Genomic DNA, 16,308 nt, shown 5'->3' on the forward strand with positions numbered 1-16,308 from the left:
AGTTGATGAAGAATTGTCATTCTTTATTGATTCCATGTCAGCATTAGTGCTTCACGTTTTTAGGGGGCTTTGGTGCTTTATGGGATCCTCTAAAGTACTGGAATTTTCTTTAAAAAAAAAAAGGAAATAAATACAACTAAATACACAAACCCTATTCATTTGGGGGTGAAAATGAGCTTCAAACATGTCCTAAGAAGGGGGGGGGGGGGCACTGTTGGATAATACGTGTTTTGGTTTTGTTGACCAGGAAGTGACCTCCAAGCCATATCTACTCAGATTGCAAACTGGTCCTCTGTCAAGAGCCGCCGCCTCGCGTGGTGTTTGAGCCAAGGGGGAGCTTCCCCGCGCACCTCAAACAACCTTGAAGGGACCACTCGGCAAAAGCCAGAGTGGAGCTCGGAAGGCACGACCGGTGTGCTCAACACATTTTTGGTAAGACCGGACCAGGGTTTGTCGCTCGGGTGACGGACGGCACTCGCTCGCCAAGCGTTTTTGATCCGTTGCCTTTGGACTCTTTCCTCCGGCGCTTTTGGTGGAGGGGGGGGAGGATACAAGCATCGCCATGAGGTATTGCAACTTTTGTGAGTCACACCAAACATTTGGTTAAATGTGGTGGTGCACTTTAAAGCTCAACCTTTTTGGCTTTTTAGTCTTTGGCTCTGAAGATCTGACCACTCAACAGCGCACGTGGGGGATGGACGGGGGGGGGGGGGGGGGGCGATTTCCGACGCATCGGGCGGCCGCATTTATGTCGGTTGGCAACAATTCCACAAAAGAATCGATCCAAACATGGTGACCGACACCCCGAGTGCGCGGCGGTGCACTTGAGAGGCATTTTGGGCTTTTTGCGCACCCCCTCGTAATCTCCGCCACGCCTGCCGTGGTACGAGGTGAGAAGAGAAGTTTCTGACAGTTCTGTGATTGGTCCCGCAGGCTTGACCGTTTGAGAATCCCTTTGTCGGCGACAAAGTAGCGATCCCGAGCGCCGGCGCGTTTGGGCTGAGTCAGTGGGCAGGCCCCGAATCGGCCAAGGGCATGGTGTGCAGCACCTCATCCAGGAGCTGCAGGGCGCGGTGGAGGTGGACCTCCACCCAGCATGGCGTGTGCTTGATGCTCTGCCGGGGGTAGTCGGGCCCCCAGCCCTTGACGAAGCTGAGACGCAGGATGCAGAGCCGCCGCAGGTCATCCACGCCGATGCCCGCCGCCGCCGACAGACCTGCCAAACGGGCCGGATTTGAGGGGACTCCCGCCTGGATCGGAACGAGCGGCCGCAAAGTCCCGGCAGGTGGTGTCCAATCTCGGCCGGCGCGGCGAGACTCACCCACGGCGGGCGCGATGCCGCCTACGCTGCCCGCCCCGGGGATATTCCCCGCCACCGCCGCGGCTTGCGCGGCGGCGGCGGCCTGGGCGGTCGCCGCCTGCTGCTGCATTTGTCTGTGGCACTGTCGGAGGTCAAACACCTAAAACCAAAGCGAACCAAACGTGACCCGATGACATTTCACAGGAGACTTTTTGTTTGTTTTTCTTTCTCCTTTTGGCGTTCCTTTCGGACCTTGATGTGGGCTCCGGGGTAAATCTTGTGCACGGCGTCGCCCGGGGCTCGACCCGCCTCCCTGTCCAGGTAGTAGCTCTGGACAAAGACGGCGTGATCGCTCAGGCAGCGCATCCACACGTGTCCGTCGCCGCGGCGCTCCAGTTGCACCCCCTTGCCGATGTGCAACCTGGAGGAAGTCAAAGGGATGAGCAGGAAATCCCCGCCGACAAAAAGGCCGAGAAACGCCGCGCATCCTCTCGCCATGTTTCGTCCCGTGAGATTCGAAGGACAGCAGGGAAACGTACCGCGCTCGATCGCTGGCATCGGTGCGATGGACATTACTCAGCTGGCCCAGACAGAAGCGGTCTCCCCCCGACGGATCCACATAACCGTCCACCGTCACGACGGGGCAGCTGGAGGGCACCTTGAACATCTCGCCCACCTGCATGTCCATCTCAAAGTAGGAGATGGAGCACCAGAACTCGGGTCCTGACCAAACCAGAACGCCGACCAAAGAGCTGCTCAATACCATCGCGACAACAACAGAAGGCCAAAGACAGTCCAAAGCACAAAAACACTCAACCGGAGACTGACGCTCAGAGTCCAAATGACTTACGAAGGGAGTTGGGGAGGTACCATCCATCCATCCAGCTAGCTAGCTAACTGGCGAGCTAACAAGATTGCTCACTATTTTAGCTGTCTGTCTGTCTCTCCCGACATTCATCGATATCAGGGGTGTCAAAGTCATTTTTTGCCGCGGGCCACATTGTAGTTATGGTTTCCTCTGGTGGGCCGTTATGAATTTGGGAAACCCATCAGAATGTTTAAATCCCTTCACATATTACATGTAGAGCACACAGCAAATTAATGAATAACTCGTTTTCAAATCTGAAGTCAAGAATAATGACTGTTATTGTGGTTGACATCCAAAAATATGACATTTTGGCTCAGATTTTAGCAATCATCATGGAATTTAACAAGTTTGATTTGCTTTCGCGGGCCGAAAAAAATTATGTGGCGGGCCGGATTTGGCCCGCGGGCCTTGACTTTGACACCTGTGATCTATATGGTTAGAGATAGCGAGATGAAATGTGTGCGCCGCCTGTTTGTCTACTTGGATTGTGGGTGAGTGAGCAGCATTTAACTCAGGCCAAAAGCTGCCTTTTGAGAGTTTGTGGCCCTTAAAAACAACGACGGTAAACGTCCTTGTCTCTGACCTGCTGGATGATTTGACACGGAAGAGGGGAAACAAGTTGAGCCATGATGCGGAGACCCTGGAAAGAAAACAAAACATGATCAGTGAGCGCCGTTTGCCGGCTTGGTTTTGTATGTGCACGGACAAAACAGACTTTTGCCGAGGGGAAGCGGGCGACAAAATCTTACAATGCGGGTTTGGCTGGTGAAGGGGCGTCGGCTGATGGGCTCCCATGGGCGAGTAGGAGGCGGCGCTGCCCGTCCAGGCCGCTACATCGCCGCATAGCACAAAAAGGGCAACGTGAGCGACCACTCGGCCAGTCACAAACATGGCAACAACTTCACCGGAACAACGGCCAAGAGCACAATTTTAACATGGAATGCGTGCGATGGGGGGGGGGGGGGCACTGGAGGGCGCGCCCGTGGCATCAAAACACTCGCCGTGGAAGGCCGCTGGACCGGGAGAAGGCTCGCCGCCGTCGTATCCGTTTTGGCCGTGGGATGGAAGAGGAGGAGGTCGAGAAGCGGGATGATTTGGAGGCGGGGACGCCGTCTGAGGGCGGCCACCCTGTAGCGCCGGCCCGGAGCCGCCGTTGGACGCTGCAGAGGAGAATGCGCAACGGTGAATGCTCATCAATTTCAGGAAACGCCAGCCGGCGTCTATTGGCACTCACTTTTGGGCGAGACGGGCAGGTGGGAGTATTGGCCGAGGGTCTGGGGTCCCCGCGGCTCGGGCGACGGAAGCGGAGGAGCCAGCGCTTGGCCATAGCGCTCGGCGGCGGGAGGCAGCTCCGGCGCGCCCACCTGGCGCTCGGACAGCGGCGGCAGATCCGTCCCGACGCAGTCGCGCATGTACTCGTCTTTGATCAGACCCCCCAGCGGCCCTGCGCGGGGAACGCGCGCTCGCTCAGCCCACGACGCAGGTGGACAAGAAGCCCACCCCCCTGGCTGGGACGTACCTGCATTGTGGAGGCTGAGGCCGACTGCGAAATGGGCAGAAAAAGGGCAGGTCAAAAGGTCAAGTGGCAGGCAGGCGGCCAACGGCAGGCGGGCGACTTTGTACCCACCGATGCCCGGGGAGACCACCCTCTCGTAATGGTAGGGGTTGACGCACACGTTGTCGTACTTGAGGTCAAAGGCAAACTGGCAGAACTTGACGTGCTTCAGCTCGTTCTTGTGCAGGTCGGGCCAGCGCCACAGGCGGGCGTAAATCACGTGGGGGAAGCCCTTCCTGCCGGCCACCTGAGGAAGAGAATGGAAAATGGCGAAGAAGGCCCCGCCGCGGGAGGTTTTCGGGGGGGGGGGCCTGACCTGGAGCCGCCCGTCCAGCGTCCGCTGGATGGTGACGCACTTGCTGGGATGGACGCCGTTGGTGGTGATGGCGGCGATGAGGGCGTCCAGCTCGTCTTTCTTCTCCTTCAGCTTCTTGACCAGGCTCTCGATGGCCCGCTTGGCGAAGCCCTCGTTGTCGCCGCCCTGCCGGTGGCACATGAGGCTGTGGACGATGCTGAGGCAGGCGTCGTTGCTACTCGGGGCCTTGCCGGGCGCCGCGCCGCTGCCAACCACACAGAAGGGAGCCCGCTGCGCTCAATGTCATGCGCGCGCCAGCTGCCGTCGTGCCCGCCACCGACAAACCCAAACAGCGATAGGAAGGACCCCAAACACGCCAGGCGAGCGCCAAGCCTCTACTTTGCCCTCAAACAAAAACGTCAGCGATCGCCGGCGAGTCCCTTTGCGCCGCAGCAAGGCCGAGCCCTCCTCCTCCTTCAGCTGAAGGAGGAATCGTTCAAGGTTGCGTGGCCTTCTGCTGTCTGAGGAGCAGCTCACCCACCCTCCCACACGGACGGACGGCGGCATTTGCTCCATTTCTGCCGACAAAGAGGCCCGTCCGTCTTACCTGGGATGGAGTTGCTCAGCCAAAGAGTGAGCGGAAGCTTCGCAGGGATCATGATGGCCCAGTTCCGAATCGGCCCCTGTTGACAAAGACCAAGAAGTGGCAGCGTCAGTCAAATTGCAGTCCCGGACTGCCATCACAACAACCTCAATCTACAGCAATTTGGTCCACACGCACGATGAGGGGGAAATCATTCTTCAGGCATGCAAATGACACCTTGTCAGTGACGTCTCCTTTGATGTGTTTGGTGCGTAGCAGGTTTCACATCTAGTGGTCTCAACACATCTGGGAACGCGGCACACATCCTGTTTCTTTTCGTGTCATGTCTGGAGCTCCTTTGCCTTCAGACGGTCACGGGGGTTTGTGGCAGCCCCCCCCTCCCCAACTCCCTCGCCCGCCTGTGAAATGCGCGGTGGTGTCTGCTACTCATCCCGCAGGCCCCGAGCTCGACGGCCCCGTGGACACACGCGGTGGTCCGAACGAAAGCGCCAATCATCACCGGGAGGCGCGTCGACCTCGACACGACGTCCGCTTACACCGAGCAAAGTTGAAGCGCGTGAAACGGAGGGAAAGAGCTACGAGAGCGGGCGCGAAGGGGAACCAGGCGGCCGTCGGTCGCTCGAGCTACGACCACCGGCTGGAAATGTCGGCGACAGCTGTCTGAGAATACTTACACATCGGACGGGGACTGGCGACCAACCGGGACGGACGGAAAGAGCGCCGGGCTAGCCGACAGGTTGCTTCCGGTGGCGTCGACCGGCTCGTCGGCCCGCTGAATCGGCGCGAGCACGACTCGCCCCCGGCTCGGTTTCAAGGTCTCGAGCGTCTGATGAGCGTCGACGGCTGTCGGCCTTATCGTCTCTTCGGTCTTGCCGCGTCGTCTAGCATCCCGCCCGCCAGTCGCGGGCTCGCGCGCGCGCACGGCGCAATAACAATGTAGGGGGGAGGGGCGGGCGTCGCGCTCCAGCCAATGGCGGGCCGGTCCTCGTGCGCGCAGCCGCTCTCGGCCAATCGAAGGACGGCTTTCATCCCGACGCCGCCAGCCGGGGTCTGTCCGCTTGGTCCACTTTGACAAACGCGTCAGACTGTTTTCTTTAAAGTGGCGCCGCAGAGATTAGACCCCCCCCTGGCCCCCGCTAGACAACATTTGCAAGCGCGAGAATTACAACCAAGATGGAGCACATGTCCGCTCCAAACTGGATTCGCCAACTTGTCCTTCGAGCATCACGAATGCTTCGATTAAATGCTGATCGATGTGATCAGTTTTTGGAACGCTCGCTCTTTTCCTTCCAATCACAAAGAAATACTCCATCCAGGTTGAACATTGGCCTTCTCCCAAGCCCCCCTTGAATGCTTAGCAAGCCGCCCGTTGGGCGGAAAGCAAAATGGATTTGGGGGAGGTGGCACTTGCTGCAACGACTCTGAGAACCAGTGCATGACAACATGGTTTTTATTCATCCGCATTCGGCAAATAACTCAAAACTGGGCATTGAGGGCAATGGCTCGGGGGTCAAATAAGAAGAATACATTTGGATTTCTAAGCACCTTTCAGAAAGCGCAAGTTGCATGATTATTCCTATTTGATCGGAGCCTTGCTGGAAGTCAGCCGGAAGGAAGATTTTGGACTTGTTCAACTGCTCCACTTGGCTCGGCAAGTGGGGGCAGAATGACTTGATGCAAAGTTGAGCCACGAAAGACTTGAAACAATAAAAATGACGCCAACAATATTTGGATTGAACACGTGTGACAAGAGAAAACCACAAATATTCTGCCACTGTCAAAGAAATGGGACAAGGTGTTTGGGAGGAGTGCAAGAGTGGCTTTGTGAGACCCAATGAATCAGACAACGCCAACCGATGAGCGGAGGGCACCATTCAGCTCTCAACTCAACTGGATTTACAGAGCACTTTCAAACTAAATCAATGGAAGTTGCCTTCCTCAAGGTCAACTGTACCCCTGTAGATTTGCCCCAAACGGTTTTGGTTGTGCACAAGTGATGGAATGTCAGGGTTTAGTGGGAGGGCGCGAGGGTTTAGTGGGAGGGCGCGAGGCCAACACCCCCGAGGCTTCCAACATGGTCTTTCTTCGCGCTGTCTCTTTGGCCACATTATGGTTCAATCTTCTGAGACGCTCCTGCAGACAGAACAAATCCATGCTAGCATTTTCAAACGCATCTTTTCTTGATTGCTGAGCAGAAGCTAACAGTGAGGTAGCACTTTCAACCTGCATCTAAAAAAAATGGCCGCAGCTCTCGTGTAGCGACTCGGCGAGTCGAAGTGAAGGAGACGGCGTGTCGAAGTGAAAGTGACAACATTTTTCCCAGCCAACCTGCCAAATCAGAGCGTCCGGACACTTGATTTAAGGGCTATAACGACAGTGGAGCAGGAATTCTGAACAAAGGCCCCTTTTCATAAAGCGGCAGTTGGCCAAAGACTGAGCTGACCTCACTTGGTGAACTCTTTGCACACGAGCAACAAATGTTATTACGTTAAAATGTATTATACGTACATACGTAAAAATGTATTATTATTATTATTATTAATGTGACCGAATATGTGTGCGTTCAGACTCACCTGAGCATTCTGCAGTATGTTGTTGACGAGCACGACTCTTCGTCTGGCATTCAGAAGTTTCTTGACGTAGGGGTCCAGATCAAGAGCCACCTTTTGATGTTCGTTGATCCTGCATAATTCTGCACAGAAAGGAAAGACAACCAACATCCGTCCGAAGTCAAACCGAGGGCATGACGCGCGTCTGTGGTGTCATTCAGTCTGCCAGAAAGAAATCCATTTACCCGAGGCAAGATTGTCGATGTGTTCCCTGAGTTCCACTTGGCTCTCTCTGTAGATGACAGAAAAACAGAGAACAATTTGACGAGATCAAGCGTTTCCCGGAGAGCCGCGCGTGAGCAACGAGACCCAAGCTAGCTAGCTAGCTAACTAGCTAGCAGCGATGTGATGCTCGGCGACGGTTCAAAATGCTGATCGATGCGCGCGTTAACACCTGACGGAGTGAACGTGCAGGTCCAATTGCTGGATGGTTGGTTTCAAGAGATCGAGCATGCCCTCGGCGATTACATCTTTAGCGGAGGAGCTGTCTACGACGAGACCGGAAGCCATTTTCCCGGAGGACCCGAGCAGCGGGACCGGAAACTGCGCGTCAGGACGTCAGAGAGCGAGCGTCTCCATTTTCTTCCCACCATTTGGTCGGCTTCATGGGCGGCACCATTTTAAGAGGTCGCTTCGTCAGAGTCGCATATCAACGTTTTTCTTGTCGTTGCTAACTGGCCCGGGAGGCAATTGTTTGACGTCGTTCACTTCTTTTTTTGGGGGGGTTGTTTTATTTTTCGCGGAGATCTCTTTGGTGGTGTTTATTTTGAAACAAAAGGGGTGAATCAATAACACCCCCTCTGCCTGGTGCTTTTGGAACAAGCTAGCTCTTGAAGCTAAGTCGGGTTCGCTGGCTCTTTTCGACCAATCCAACGTTCATTGTGAGTCAAGGTTTTATCGTTGCTCAAACGAGTTCGGTTTTAATCGAGAATTGTGTTTCCTGCGACATAATAACGTTGAAGATGGCCGTATTTGGCTCAGTGGAAAACGAGCGATAGTAAAATCAAATCAATGACGGAAAAGGAGGCCCGTGTGTTTGGAGGGGGGGGGGGGGTAAGAAAGTGAGCAAACGATCGATTGAGCAAAACGGCTGGCGTTGTTTCTATCAACAGACTTTTAGGAGCACCGCCATCGTTCCGTGCACATTTAGCAGGGGGATAATGTCAACAGTACAACATTGCTTAGGGCCGCCAGTCGCGTTCGCCACCAAGCGGCGGGGGTCGAAATATCGTCACTCATATTGGAACTTTAAATGGGATTTATCAAAAGTACTTGATTGACAGTACACAAAGTTGGGTTTTCGAGTTTTTGTTGGCATTGTTTGTAGTGACGCCGTTTTCCATTTCCAGGAGCCCGCCAGAGAATTGGATCAGAATGAGTGCCACCTCCTCTCAAAACGTGGTCCTGAAGAGCACCACCAAAGTGTCCCTGAACGAGCGGTGAGGCGTCATGCATCCTGTGGGAAGTTTAACACCAGAATCGAGGGACATCCTTGGGGTTTGAAGGTCCTTGCGCTCTCTGAAGAAGGATACGCTCAGGCACCCGACCTAAAAATGGATGGCGTTTTCAAGTACCCTTGCGCGTGCGCTGCTCACTCGTGAATATTTTTGGGGTGCGTAAGCTCAAATAACGACAGCCCGAAAAGCTGTGCGTGAGCAGCGCAGAAGGGGCGAGCCAATCATACTTGCGGGCCCGTGACGGACCACGCCGCTGTCCTGAAAATTCCATGGCACTCGCACTCCCTGTTATGTAACACGATAGAGGGGGAGTGGAGGTATCGGAGATCATTCTCCCTCAGACCAGCACCGGTCGTCTTTCTTCTCTGTTCCTCTTTCTCCATACAAGTCGAGGCGCTCGGTCCGAGCGTGGACGCGACGAGGCGGCCTTCTTTTCATCCTTGTCGCGGTCCTCGCTGTAAGAGGCCAAGCGGCCCACGTGGTCCGTGGCCTCCGTTCCCGCGGGGCTGGAGGCCAGTAAGTGGCGATTGGACTCCCCTTCCTCTTGTCTTTTTCTTTTCTTCAGATCTTCTTTCTCTCTCTCCCTGTCCTCTTCTGCCGCACCGCTTGTGCTGAGTTTGGAAAATGAAAAAGTGTTCAATGGAATTTGGAGAGAAATGAGTGGCAGCGAGCGGAACGTAAAGAAGCGTGGCCGCATCCACACGTTGAAAAATGAGTTGATGTGGAAACCTGCTTCCTCCTCCTCTGTGTCCCCTGTCCTGGTCTTTTACCGCCTCTTCTCCCTCCCTCCCGCCTCCTAAAGCTTCACTAACATGCTGAAGAACAAGCAGCCCACAGCGGTTAGCCTTCGAGCCAGCATGCAGCAGCAGCACATGGCCAGTTCACGCAATCGCCGGCTGGCTCAGCAGATGGAGAATCGGCCCTCGGTGCAAGCGGCTCTGAGTCACAAACAGGTGACCGATGAGGGAGGCCGCGTTTTGGGGCCGTCCGGCCAGCGCCCGTCTCAAAGTGCTGAAAGACCCTTTGCAATCCTTCTTCAGAGCCTGAAGCAACGACTGGGGAAGAGCAACATCCAAGCCAGGTTGGGTCGCCCGGTTGCCATGGCGATGCGCGGCGGCGCCATCGGTGGCCGAGGTGGATTGCGTGGGATGACCAGAGGACTTCGCGGAAGGGGCAGAGGGGGGATGATGAGAGGGGCTCTTTCGCTGAGAGGTGCCCAGACGCTTTGTCGCGTACATCCCATTCCCCCCAAAAGACCCCCACCGAATGCAACCCCCCCCCCCCCCTCTTTCTTTAACGACGCAGGAAAGCGAATGGCTCCCGGGTTCCCCGTCCGAGGCCGCGGCTTTGCAGGCCGCATGGCGTTTCGTCGAGGCGGACGTCAGCGAGGGGGGATTCCTGGCCGTGGGGGGGCGGTGGGCAGAGGATCCCCTCGCGGAGGAGTGTCCAGAGGTGCCGTTGCCGCACGCGTCGCCTCCGTTGTCTTAAATTTTTACGCTCAAGCATTGCTTTGTGTTTGTCTGCGGACAGGGCGCGGCGGCCTCCGCGGGCGCGGCGCTTTCGCCGGCAGGCGCGGGCGCGGCAGAGGGCTGGGACGACCGGCAGTGACCCGCGAGCAGCTGGACAACCAGTTGGATGCGTACATGTCCAAGACCAAAGGTCACCTGGACGCCGAGCTGGACGCATACATGGCCCAGGCCAACCCGGAGAGCATGGAGTGATGTCGGAGGGCGGGGGGGACCGCCAAAAGCGCCGGCCCCGTGGCGTCGACTCGTTCTCAGCCAACGGGAGGCGTCCTTTTAACGAGAGCGTCCCAGGCGGCGCGCTGTGGACAAGCGGGAAATGAATCTTTTTCTCCAATCGCTGCCATGATTTTGAATTCTCCGTCGCAGTCTGAAAGGACTTTTTGAAATGTGAAAGAAGTGGCTTGTTTTGTTTTTACTCATTGTACAACTTGTTCCGATATTCTCCTCACCCGTTTTGGAATGATGCGGGAGCTGCCTTCCGACTTGCTTTCTTTCTGCTCGTTGCGACTGTTGCTTTTCTGCGCAGTCAAGCAATTTGGCGCAGCTTCATAAGTTCTGTCAAAAGAATGTGACAACAAAGACTAAGCCCACCCTTCCCAGGCAACGCGTCGTGTGCTTTCTGTCACTTGTTTGCCGCTCAGCATCCCAACAACCATCAGATTTGATTTCCACATGAATTTCAGGAGCCTGCAAATAGGACAAGTAGGTCCATCTCGGGAGCCAAAACTTATTTTCACAATGATAAAACCTTTTTCTTACATTGGAGAACTTCCTATTTCACTGCAACAAAGTTCTTTGCTAGCTATCTATTAACGATATAGCTACCTAGCTATTTAGCTGTCTACCTAGCTATCAAACTTATCCTGTTACTATAAAGTGCCCTTGATAGTTTTGAAATGAGCTTGAAATATTATTAGCTAGCTAGCTTTCTATTTGAGTAAACACTAGCGTGTGTGGCTGCCGCTGCTCACCCACTGAAAAACTTATCCTGTGACAAAAGAGACCTTGAGAGTTTTGAAAGGCGCTTCTAAATGAAATATGACAACACAAAAGTGATACAATGAATCAATTGAAAGGGGCTCGGAAATGGCTGGCTTTTCTGGCCTTTGGGAGCGCTCTCTCAACAGAACACAGATGGTGAAATGTTTGGTGGCTGTCCAGGGACGCGGCAACATTCACATCTTCCAAGTTAAATGAGCGGAACATCGACGCCAAGAAACTCGTGATGTGTCGTTCGCGAACAAGCCGGATCTCTAAAGTGAACGAAGCGAGCCGGTCCCTAACAAGGAGCCGCGAATGTATGTTCTTTTGCTAAGATTTTAACCTCATTGTCATCAAATGAGTGGTTGCTAGCTTTTATCATAGCTGTGTCCGGCGCCGCCATGTCTGGACATTAGGGATATATATTTAGGGCCGATACTACCAGTAAGACTTTAGTTCGCTGAAGAAGCATCTTGGATAAGAAGCGAAACGTCCGACACCTTCAAAAAAGTACAGATGACGGCTCAAGAAACCTTTTCATCGATAGTTGGTATGATTATTAACATGAAAAGCAAATTAGTGACAGCTGATCATCATACCAGAGTAACCACAGGGAAAGTGAAAGTTAGCGTCCACTAACTGCACATATAAATCAATCCATATAAATAAAAATATTTGATCTAGTGTATTTTTTACACGGGTAATTCCCTTTTTCACATAATTGTACATGATTTTGGTAGTTAATTCATTGAAGCAAAAACACTGAGGAGCCATTTTGGACCCAAAATGGCCGGATTTTTTTAGTGAGCCGAGCCAAACGAACCGGCTCTCTGAAAAGAGCCGGAATTCCCATCACTACAAGAAACGCCTGTGTGACTTTGACGTCGTCAATTAAAGAGAAGCCGAAGTTCGTGCGTCGAAATTCAGCTTACGCAGCCCGTGTCGACCTTTTTGTCACGTGAAATCAAGAGAGCAGAAGGAAAAAAAAGTCGAAAGACATTTTCGAGTGGAGACAAAAACAACCGGCTGTTCCGGATCGGCGGAAACAAAAGGAACAAGCGACCAATCGGGGCTTTATCGTAAAGTGCTTGCAATTGTCGCAACGCGCCTATAAAGGCTTTTGCGGCAACGTCGGACGGCCCTTTCCACGAGCTGTTCGCGGCCGAGCGACTTTTCAGCGAACGACTAACTCGCGCGCTCTTTTTTTGTCATTCGTTTGAAGAGGGTGGAGAATTTTGCACGCCCGTTTCAAGAACTCCTGAGTATTTTCTCGCGCTGGGGCGGGGGGCTTTGACTTCGTTTTATGCGTTTTACGACCACGAACGATGTTGGAGAACCGGCGGGTGGACTTAAAGGGATTTTCCAACGCTTTTGTCCGCGAGTGGACTTACTGTGAAAAAAAACCTGAAGTCACCTGAAGGCGGTTTCCTTTCGCCTTGATGGGCGCGTCTGCCGAAATAGACGAGCGAAACGGCCTCCTTGGTCACGTGGCCCTCAAATGGCCGAGACGAAGAGGTTGCGTTGCTATGCTATCCTGAACATCGCACCCGATGCTGTAAGTGGACTCGCTTTAATAGTGAGCGTAGATGTTTGAAACGGGTGCGTTTCATTTCATTCAAGTCGCGTCAGCTCAACTGCCGTAGGCTTTTCAAAGTTCGGGGTGGACCTTGTGGAGTGGCCCCTTCCCGCAACGGGCGCGGCCAAAGGAATTCAGGTTTTGCTTTCACCTGCGCTCAATTGGTTGCTGCACGGTGTCAATGAGGCTTGAGACAGGACTCGTCGTCCACGCCACGGATTTGTCACTTGATGGGGGGGGGGGGTGCTCTCCGTGACTTCCATACCCCATGTGGCATTTCCTTGCAGGGTGGGGTGGCATCACTTTTGCGGCTGGCTCGGGAGCCTGAAATGCCAGGTGAGTCCTTTGAAAGCTTTTTGGCAGAGCAACAGCTTTCGGTCCGGTGCGGTGGGCCGCGGAGCTGTTGCAGTGCCAAGATCAAGCACTTGTCATGCGACTCACTGCAGTCAATCCTTCTGCTGTAGTGTTACTTAAAGGCAAGGACATTTTGTCATTCAGCCTTCTCCTGGTGTCTTTGGAGCTAAATGTGCCTTTTTTTTCTCTCCCCTCCACTGCCGCCATTGTTCCAGCTTGGTAAGTTGTCCGCTTGGATTTTGTCTGGGCGCCACCACGCCTAACATGATGATTGGCTAAAAATGTTCAACTGCTCTGAATAGTTAGTGACGGACGCTTGCCCTTCTGATGGACGCGCTGCCACTTTTTTAACCGCGGAGTGAGTTAGCTTGGCGGCTAAAGTTGATGCTTCTGCTTCTAGGAGACTTCGACGCTGAAGTCGCCGACTTGCACCTGGGACGGGAGGCGGGACCCCGCGCAAGTATGGCTTCTACCCGACCGCAGTACTTACGGTAGCGGGGAGATCGGGTCCCATGTGGTCCCAGGGCGCACCGTTCGGTATCTGCGGCCCGCCGCTCCATCGGCGGGCTCGTTCAAAACTCGGTGCCAGAGCAAAGTCAGCGCGTGGCATCGTTGGGCTCCTTCCTTGCGTGTGGGCGGAGTCCTGGTATGAGGGTTGATACAATAACATTAGCTTAGCAACGCGGCCTTTTTTTTCGTCATACTGATCAACGCGTCATCGTTTGTGTTCAATTGGTCTCAATTGATTTTTGGGCCCTTTTCCTTCAGAGAGCGCGGAGGCCGAGCTGAAGCTACCCGGAACCTTCCAGCTGCCAGCCAAGGTGACTCAAATCGACTTACTATAGTGGACCCCCCGCCGCAAACTGAATTTTTATTTTTTGTTACAAAAAAAGGACCCTCAAGGTGGTGCATTTTAACTCAAAATGTGTCCACTCCAGTGCCAGGGTTTTCGTCATTCGAAATCCAGGACCCACACAATATTGACTTAGGACTGTATAAACATTCAATTCAGCGTAAGAAACTTTAGACCACAGGTGTCAAAGTCAAGGCCCGGGGGCCAAATCCGACCCGCCACATCATTTTTTCGGCCCGCGAAAGCAAATCAAACGTGTTCAATTCCATGACGGTTGCTAAAATCTGAGCCAAAATTTCATATTTTTGGATGTCAACCACAGTAAAAGTCATTATTCTTGACTTCAGATTTGTAAACGAGTTATTCATTAATTTGCTGTATGCTCTATATGTAATATTTGAAGGGATTTAAACATTCTAATGGGTTCCCCTAATTCATAACGGCCCTCGAGAGGAAACCATAACTACAATGTGGCCCGTGGCAAAAAATGACTTTGACACCCCTGCCTTAGACTCACTTCTTTCATCATAAAAATAGAATTCATTCCTAAGTGATATGGGTCTGAAGTTATACGAGCTTGAAAAGAGGATGGCTGCCCAAAATACAATACATATTGATGTATGTAGCGCTGGAACAACAGCTGAAGCTGGAACAAAGCGCTAACATTGGCAAAAGGCAAATGCTTCCCCCTTGTGATCTGGCCTGCACTTGATCGGCACCCAAGCAAGAAAAAAAAAACAAATTTGGGAATGGCGTTCGATGTTATATTTTCGATTTGGTTGTTTTGTCACGGTTGGGCTTCCTCGCTTGCCCCTGTTTGGAGTCCCCAGCGGAACAAAACAAGCCGTCGGTCGCCGGGCTTTGAAAGCACTTGCTGTTTTTGCCCTAACGCCATCTGTTTTTTTTTTGTTTTTTTCTTGACAGACGATCGACTTCCTTGCTCCGCGACGTAAGTCCTCAGCCGCCATATTCTCGGTCATATACCAAGGCTTTCAGGCCACTCTGTTCCTGACTTGCTGTGGACTTGACCGCAAATCAAAAGCATCCCTGTGAGCTTCTGCGGCAGTCTGCTGAGAAGACTCACGGGGAAACACCACATGTTCTCTGTGGCATGTCTCTGGTTGCCTTGTTCTGATTCCGCTGCCCTCCCTACAGCATACCGCCATGAATGGGAAGAGCGAGCGATCTGGTCAACGTTGTTTTTTTTTTTGTCTTCTCTTGTTTTGTCAATAAAAGACTTGTCAACATCTTGAAGTGGTCTTCTTGTTAGGAACAAGATGAGTTTACTGTCCAGCGAGTGGCATTGCACACCACCGTGACTTTTGGACAAAAATAATGCGCTCTCGGCGACGGCGACAGAAACTTTGGCCTCAACCGGTGACCGGTTGGACCGGTTTTCGACCCTGACGCGTTTCGCCGTGAAATATTTCAATCTCCCCGAGGTCAACGTCTTGTGCTTGAAACCATTTTGACAGGACGCTGACACTTGTGAAGCTCCAAGATAAACAGCTGTCTTACCCGGAGCGCCGTAACCTAAACAGTCGTCATTCATTGGCGACAACACTGAGCAAATGCGATGCGTTTACACGTTTCGGTCTGGCGGCAAAAAAGGAATGAGTTGTGAGCAAAGGCTCCAAACCAGACAAAGGACAAAAGAAGGACGCCGTCTTCTCGGGGAAACTGAGCCAATTTTGTGTCACAGACAACTTTTTTCCCAAAGTCCCTCACCTCCTCACCCCAATGGACGCGACTTGCCAGGATGTCATCAAGAAAGCCACCTGGAAGCGGCCCCTTTCCTCCGCAGCACCACTTGAGCGGTGGACAAGACCATAGGTGTCAAAGTCAAGGCCCGCGGGCCAAATCTGGCCCACCACATTTTTTTCGGCCTGCGAAAGCAAATCAAACTTGTTAAATTCCATGATGATTGCTAAAATCTGAGCCAAAATGTCATATTTTTTTATGTCAACCACAATAAAAGTCATTATTCTTGACTTCAGATTTGAAAACGAGTTATTCATTAATTTGCTGTGTGCTCTATATGTATATTCTAATGGCTTCCCCAAATTCATAACGGCCCTCGAGAGGAAACCATAACTACAATGTGGCCCGCGGCAAAAAATGACTGACACCCCTGGAAGACAATTGGTCAAATAATCAGTCTTCGTCCCAATCTCAGCTCAACACCTGACCAATTGCCACAGTGCTCACGTGCAGCTGACAATCGTTTGGTTTGCTTGATTTGACACATTTCTTTTGGGGTTTGGGGGGTACATTATTGCGCTTATTTTTATGGGGGATTTTTTGAAAATCCACAGTGACGTAAACTCGCC

The 16,308-nt window shown here is 52.9% G+C and overlaps 3 protein-coding genes and 1 long non-coding RNA gene across 11 annotated transcripts; 2 read left to right on the forward strand and 2 right to left on the reverse strand.

Annotated features, from left to right (window-relative positions):
• Positions 1–705: 705 nt before the first annotated feature.
• smad10a (SMAD family member 10a) lies at positions 706–5,646 on the reverse strand. The gene is made up of 13 exons (XM_088986892.1): positions 5,297–5,646; positions 4,626–4,701; positions 4,040–4,283; positions 3,796–3,970; positions 3,688–3,711; positions 3,403–3,612; positions 3,170–3,328; positions 2,918–2,998; positions 2,752–2,808; positions 1,840–2,023; positions 1,553–1,721; positions 1,322–1,460; positions 706–1,216 (listed from the first exon to the last, which is right to left on the reverse strand). The coding sequence occupies exons 1-13, from the start codon at positions 5,298–5,300 to the stop codon at positions 1,005–1,007; spliced, it is 1,734 nt and encodes a 577-aa protein (XP_088843018.1). The 5' UTR covers positions 5,301–5,646; the 3' UTR covers positions 706–1,004.
• Positions 5,647–6,054: 408 nt separating this feature from the next.
• Positions 6,055–7,853, reverse strand: snapin (SNAP associated protein). Of its 2 annotated transcripts, XM_088986899.1 has the most exons (5): positions 7,626–7,766; positions 7,417–7,463; positions 7,196–7,314; positions 6,846–6,950; positions 6,619–6,755 (listed from the first exon to the last, which is right to left on the reverse strand). In XM_088986899.1, the coding sequence occupies exons 1-4, from the start codon at positions 7,739–7,741 to the stop codon at positions 6,852–6,854; spliced, it is 381 nt and encodes a 126-aa protein (XP_088843025.1). In that variant the 5' UTR covers positions 7,742–7,766; the 3' UTR covers positions 6,619–6,755; positions 6,846–6,851. The 2 variants fall into 2 exon arrangements, with proteins under 2 accessions (XP_088843024.1, XP_088843025.1); XM_088986898.1 differs by lacking the exon at positions 6,846–6,950 and having other exon boundaries at positions 6,055–6,755; positions 7,626–7,853.
• Positions 7,854–7,859: 6 nt separating this feature from the next.
• On the forward strand, positions 7,860–10,818 carry chtopa (chromatin target of PRMT1a). 2 transcript variants are annotated; one of them, XM_088986895.1, is made up of 6 exons: positions 7,860–8,112; positions 8,581–8,843; positions 9,491–9,641; positions 9,729–9,900; positions 9,994–10,140; positions 10,219–10,818. In XM_088986895.1, exons 3-6 carry the CDS (start codon positions 9,501–9,503, stop codon positions 10,407–10,409), a joined length of 651 nt encoding a protein of 216 aa, XP_088843021.1. In that variant the 5' UTR covers positions 7,860–8,112; positions 8,581–8,843; positions 9,491–9,500; the 3' UTR covers positions 10,410–10,818. The 2 variants fall into 2 exon arrangements, with proteins under 2 accessions (XP_088843021.1, XP_088843020.1); XM_088986894.1 differs by having other exon boundaries at positions 7,861–8,112; positions 8,581–8,670.
• Positions 10,819–12,324: 1,506 nt separating this feature from the next.
• On the forward strand, positions 12,325–15,225 carry LOC148882643 (uncharacterized). Of its 6 annotated transcripts, XR_016118676.1 has the most exons (5): positions 12,325–12,750; positions 13,059–13,344; positions 13,526–13,585; positions 13,894–13,946; positions 14,903–15,225. It is a non-coding gene; the product is annotated as an uncharacterized LOC148882643 (long non-coding RNA). The 6 variants fall into 6 exon arrangements; XR_016118680.1 differs by having other exon boundaries at positions 12,325–13,771; positions 14,903–14,927; positions 15,134–15,225; XR_016118677.1 differs by having other exon boundaries at positions 12,325–13,585; positions 14,903–14,927; positions 15,134–15,225.
• The last annotated feature ends 1,083 nt before the right edge of the window (positions 15,226–16,308 follow it).

The sequence above is a fragment of the Hippocampus bargibanti genome, linkage group LG20 (genome assembly GCF_051943395.1).
Source record: "Hippocampus bargibanti isolate YZ-2025 linkage group LG20, ASM5194339v1, whole genome shotgun sequence".
Lineage (NCBI taxonomy): Eukaryota > Metazoa > Chordata > Actinopteri > Syngnathiformes > Syngnathidae > Hippocampus > Hippocampus bargibanti.

Coding starts and splice junctions, on each gene's coding strand:
- chtopa (XM_088986894.1), top strand. CDS start 8,606: ATGAGTGCCACCTCCTCTCAAAACGTGGTCCTGAAGAGCACCACCAAA. Junction 8,671..9,490: donor AAAGTGTCCCTGAACGAGCG/GTGAGGCGTCAT, acceptor CGCCTCCTAAAG/CTTCACTAACATGCTGAAGA. Junction 10,141..10,218: donor TCGCGGAGGAGTGTCCAGAG/GTGCCGTTGCCG, acceptor GTCTGCGGACAG/GGCGCGGCGGCCTCCGCGGG.
- smad10a (XM_088986892.1), bottom strand. Junction 2,809..2,917: donor TCACCAGCCAAACCCGCATT/GTAAGATTTTGT, acceptor TTTTCTTTCCAG/GGTCTCCGCATCATGGCTCA. Junction 1,217..1,321: donor CGGCATCGCGCCCGCCGTGG/GTGAGTCTCGCC, acceptor CCCGTTTGGCAG/GTCTGTCGGCGGCGGCGGGC.
- snapin (XM_088986898.1), bottom strand. CDS start 7,741: ATGGCTTCCGGTCTCGTCGTAGACAGCTCCTCCGCTAAAGATGTAATC. Junction 7,315..7,416: donor CATCGACAATCTTGCCTCGG/GTAAATGGATTT, acceptor CTTTCTGTGCAG/AATTATGCAGGATCAACGAA. Junction 6,756..7,195: donor ACATACTGCAGAATGCTCAG/GTGAGTCTGAAC, acceptor TTCTGTCTGCAG/GAGCGTCTCAGAAGATTGAA.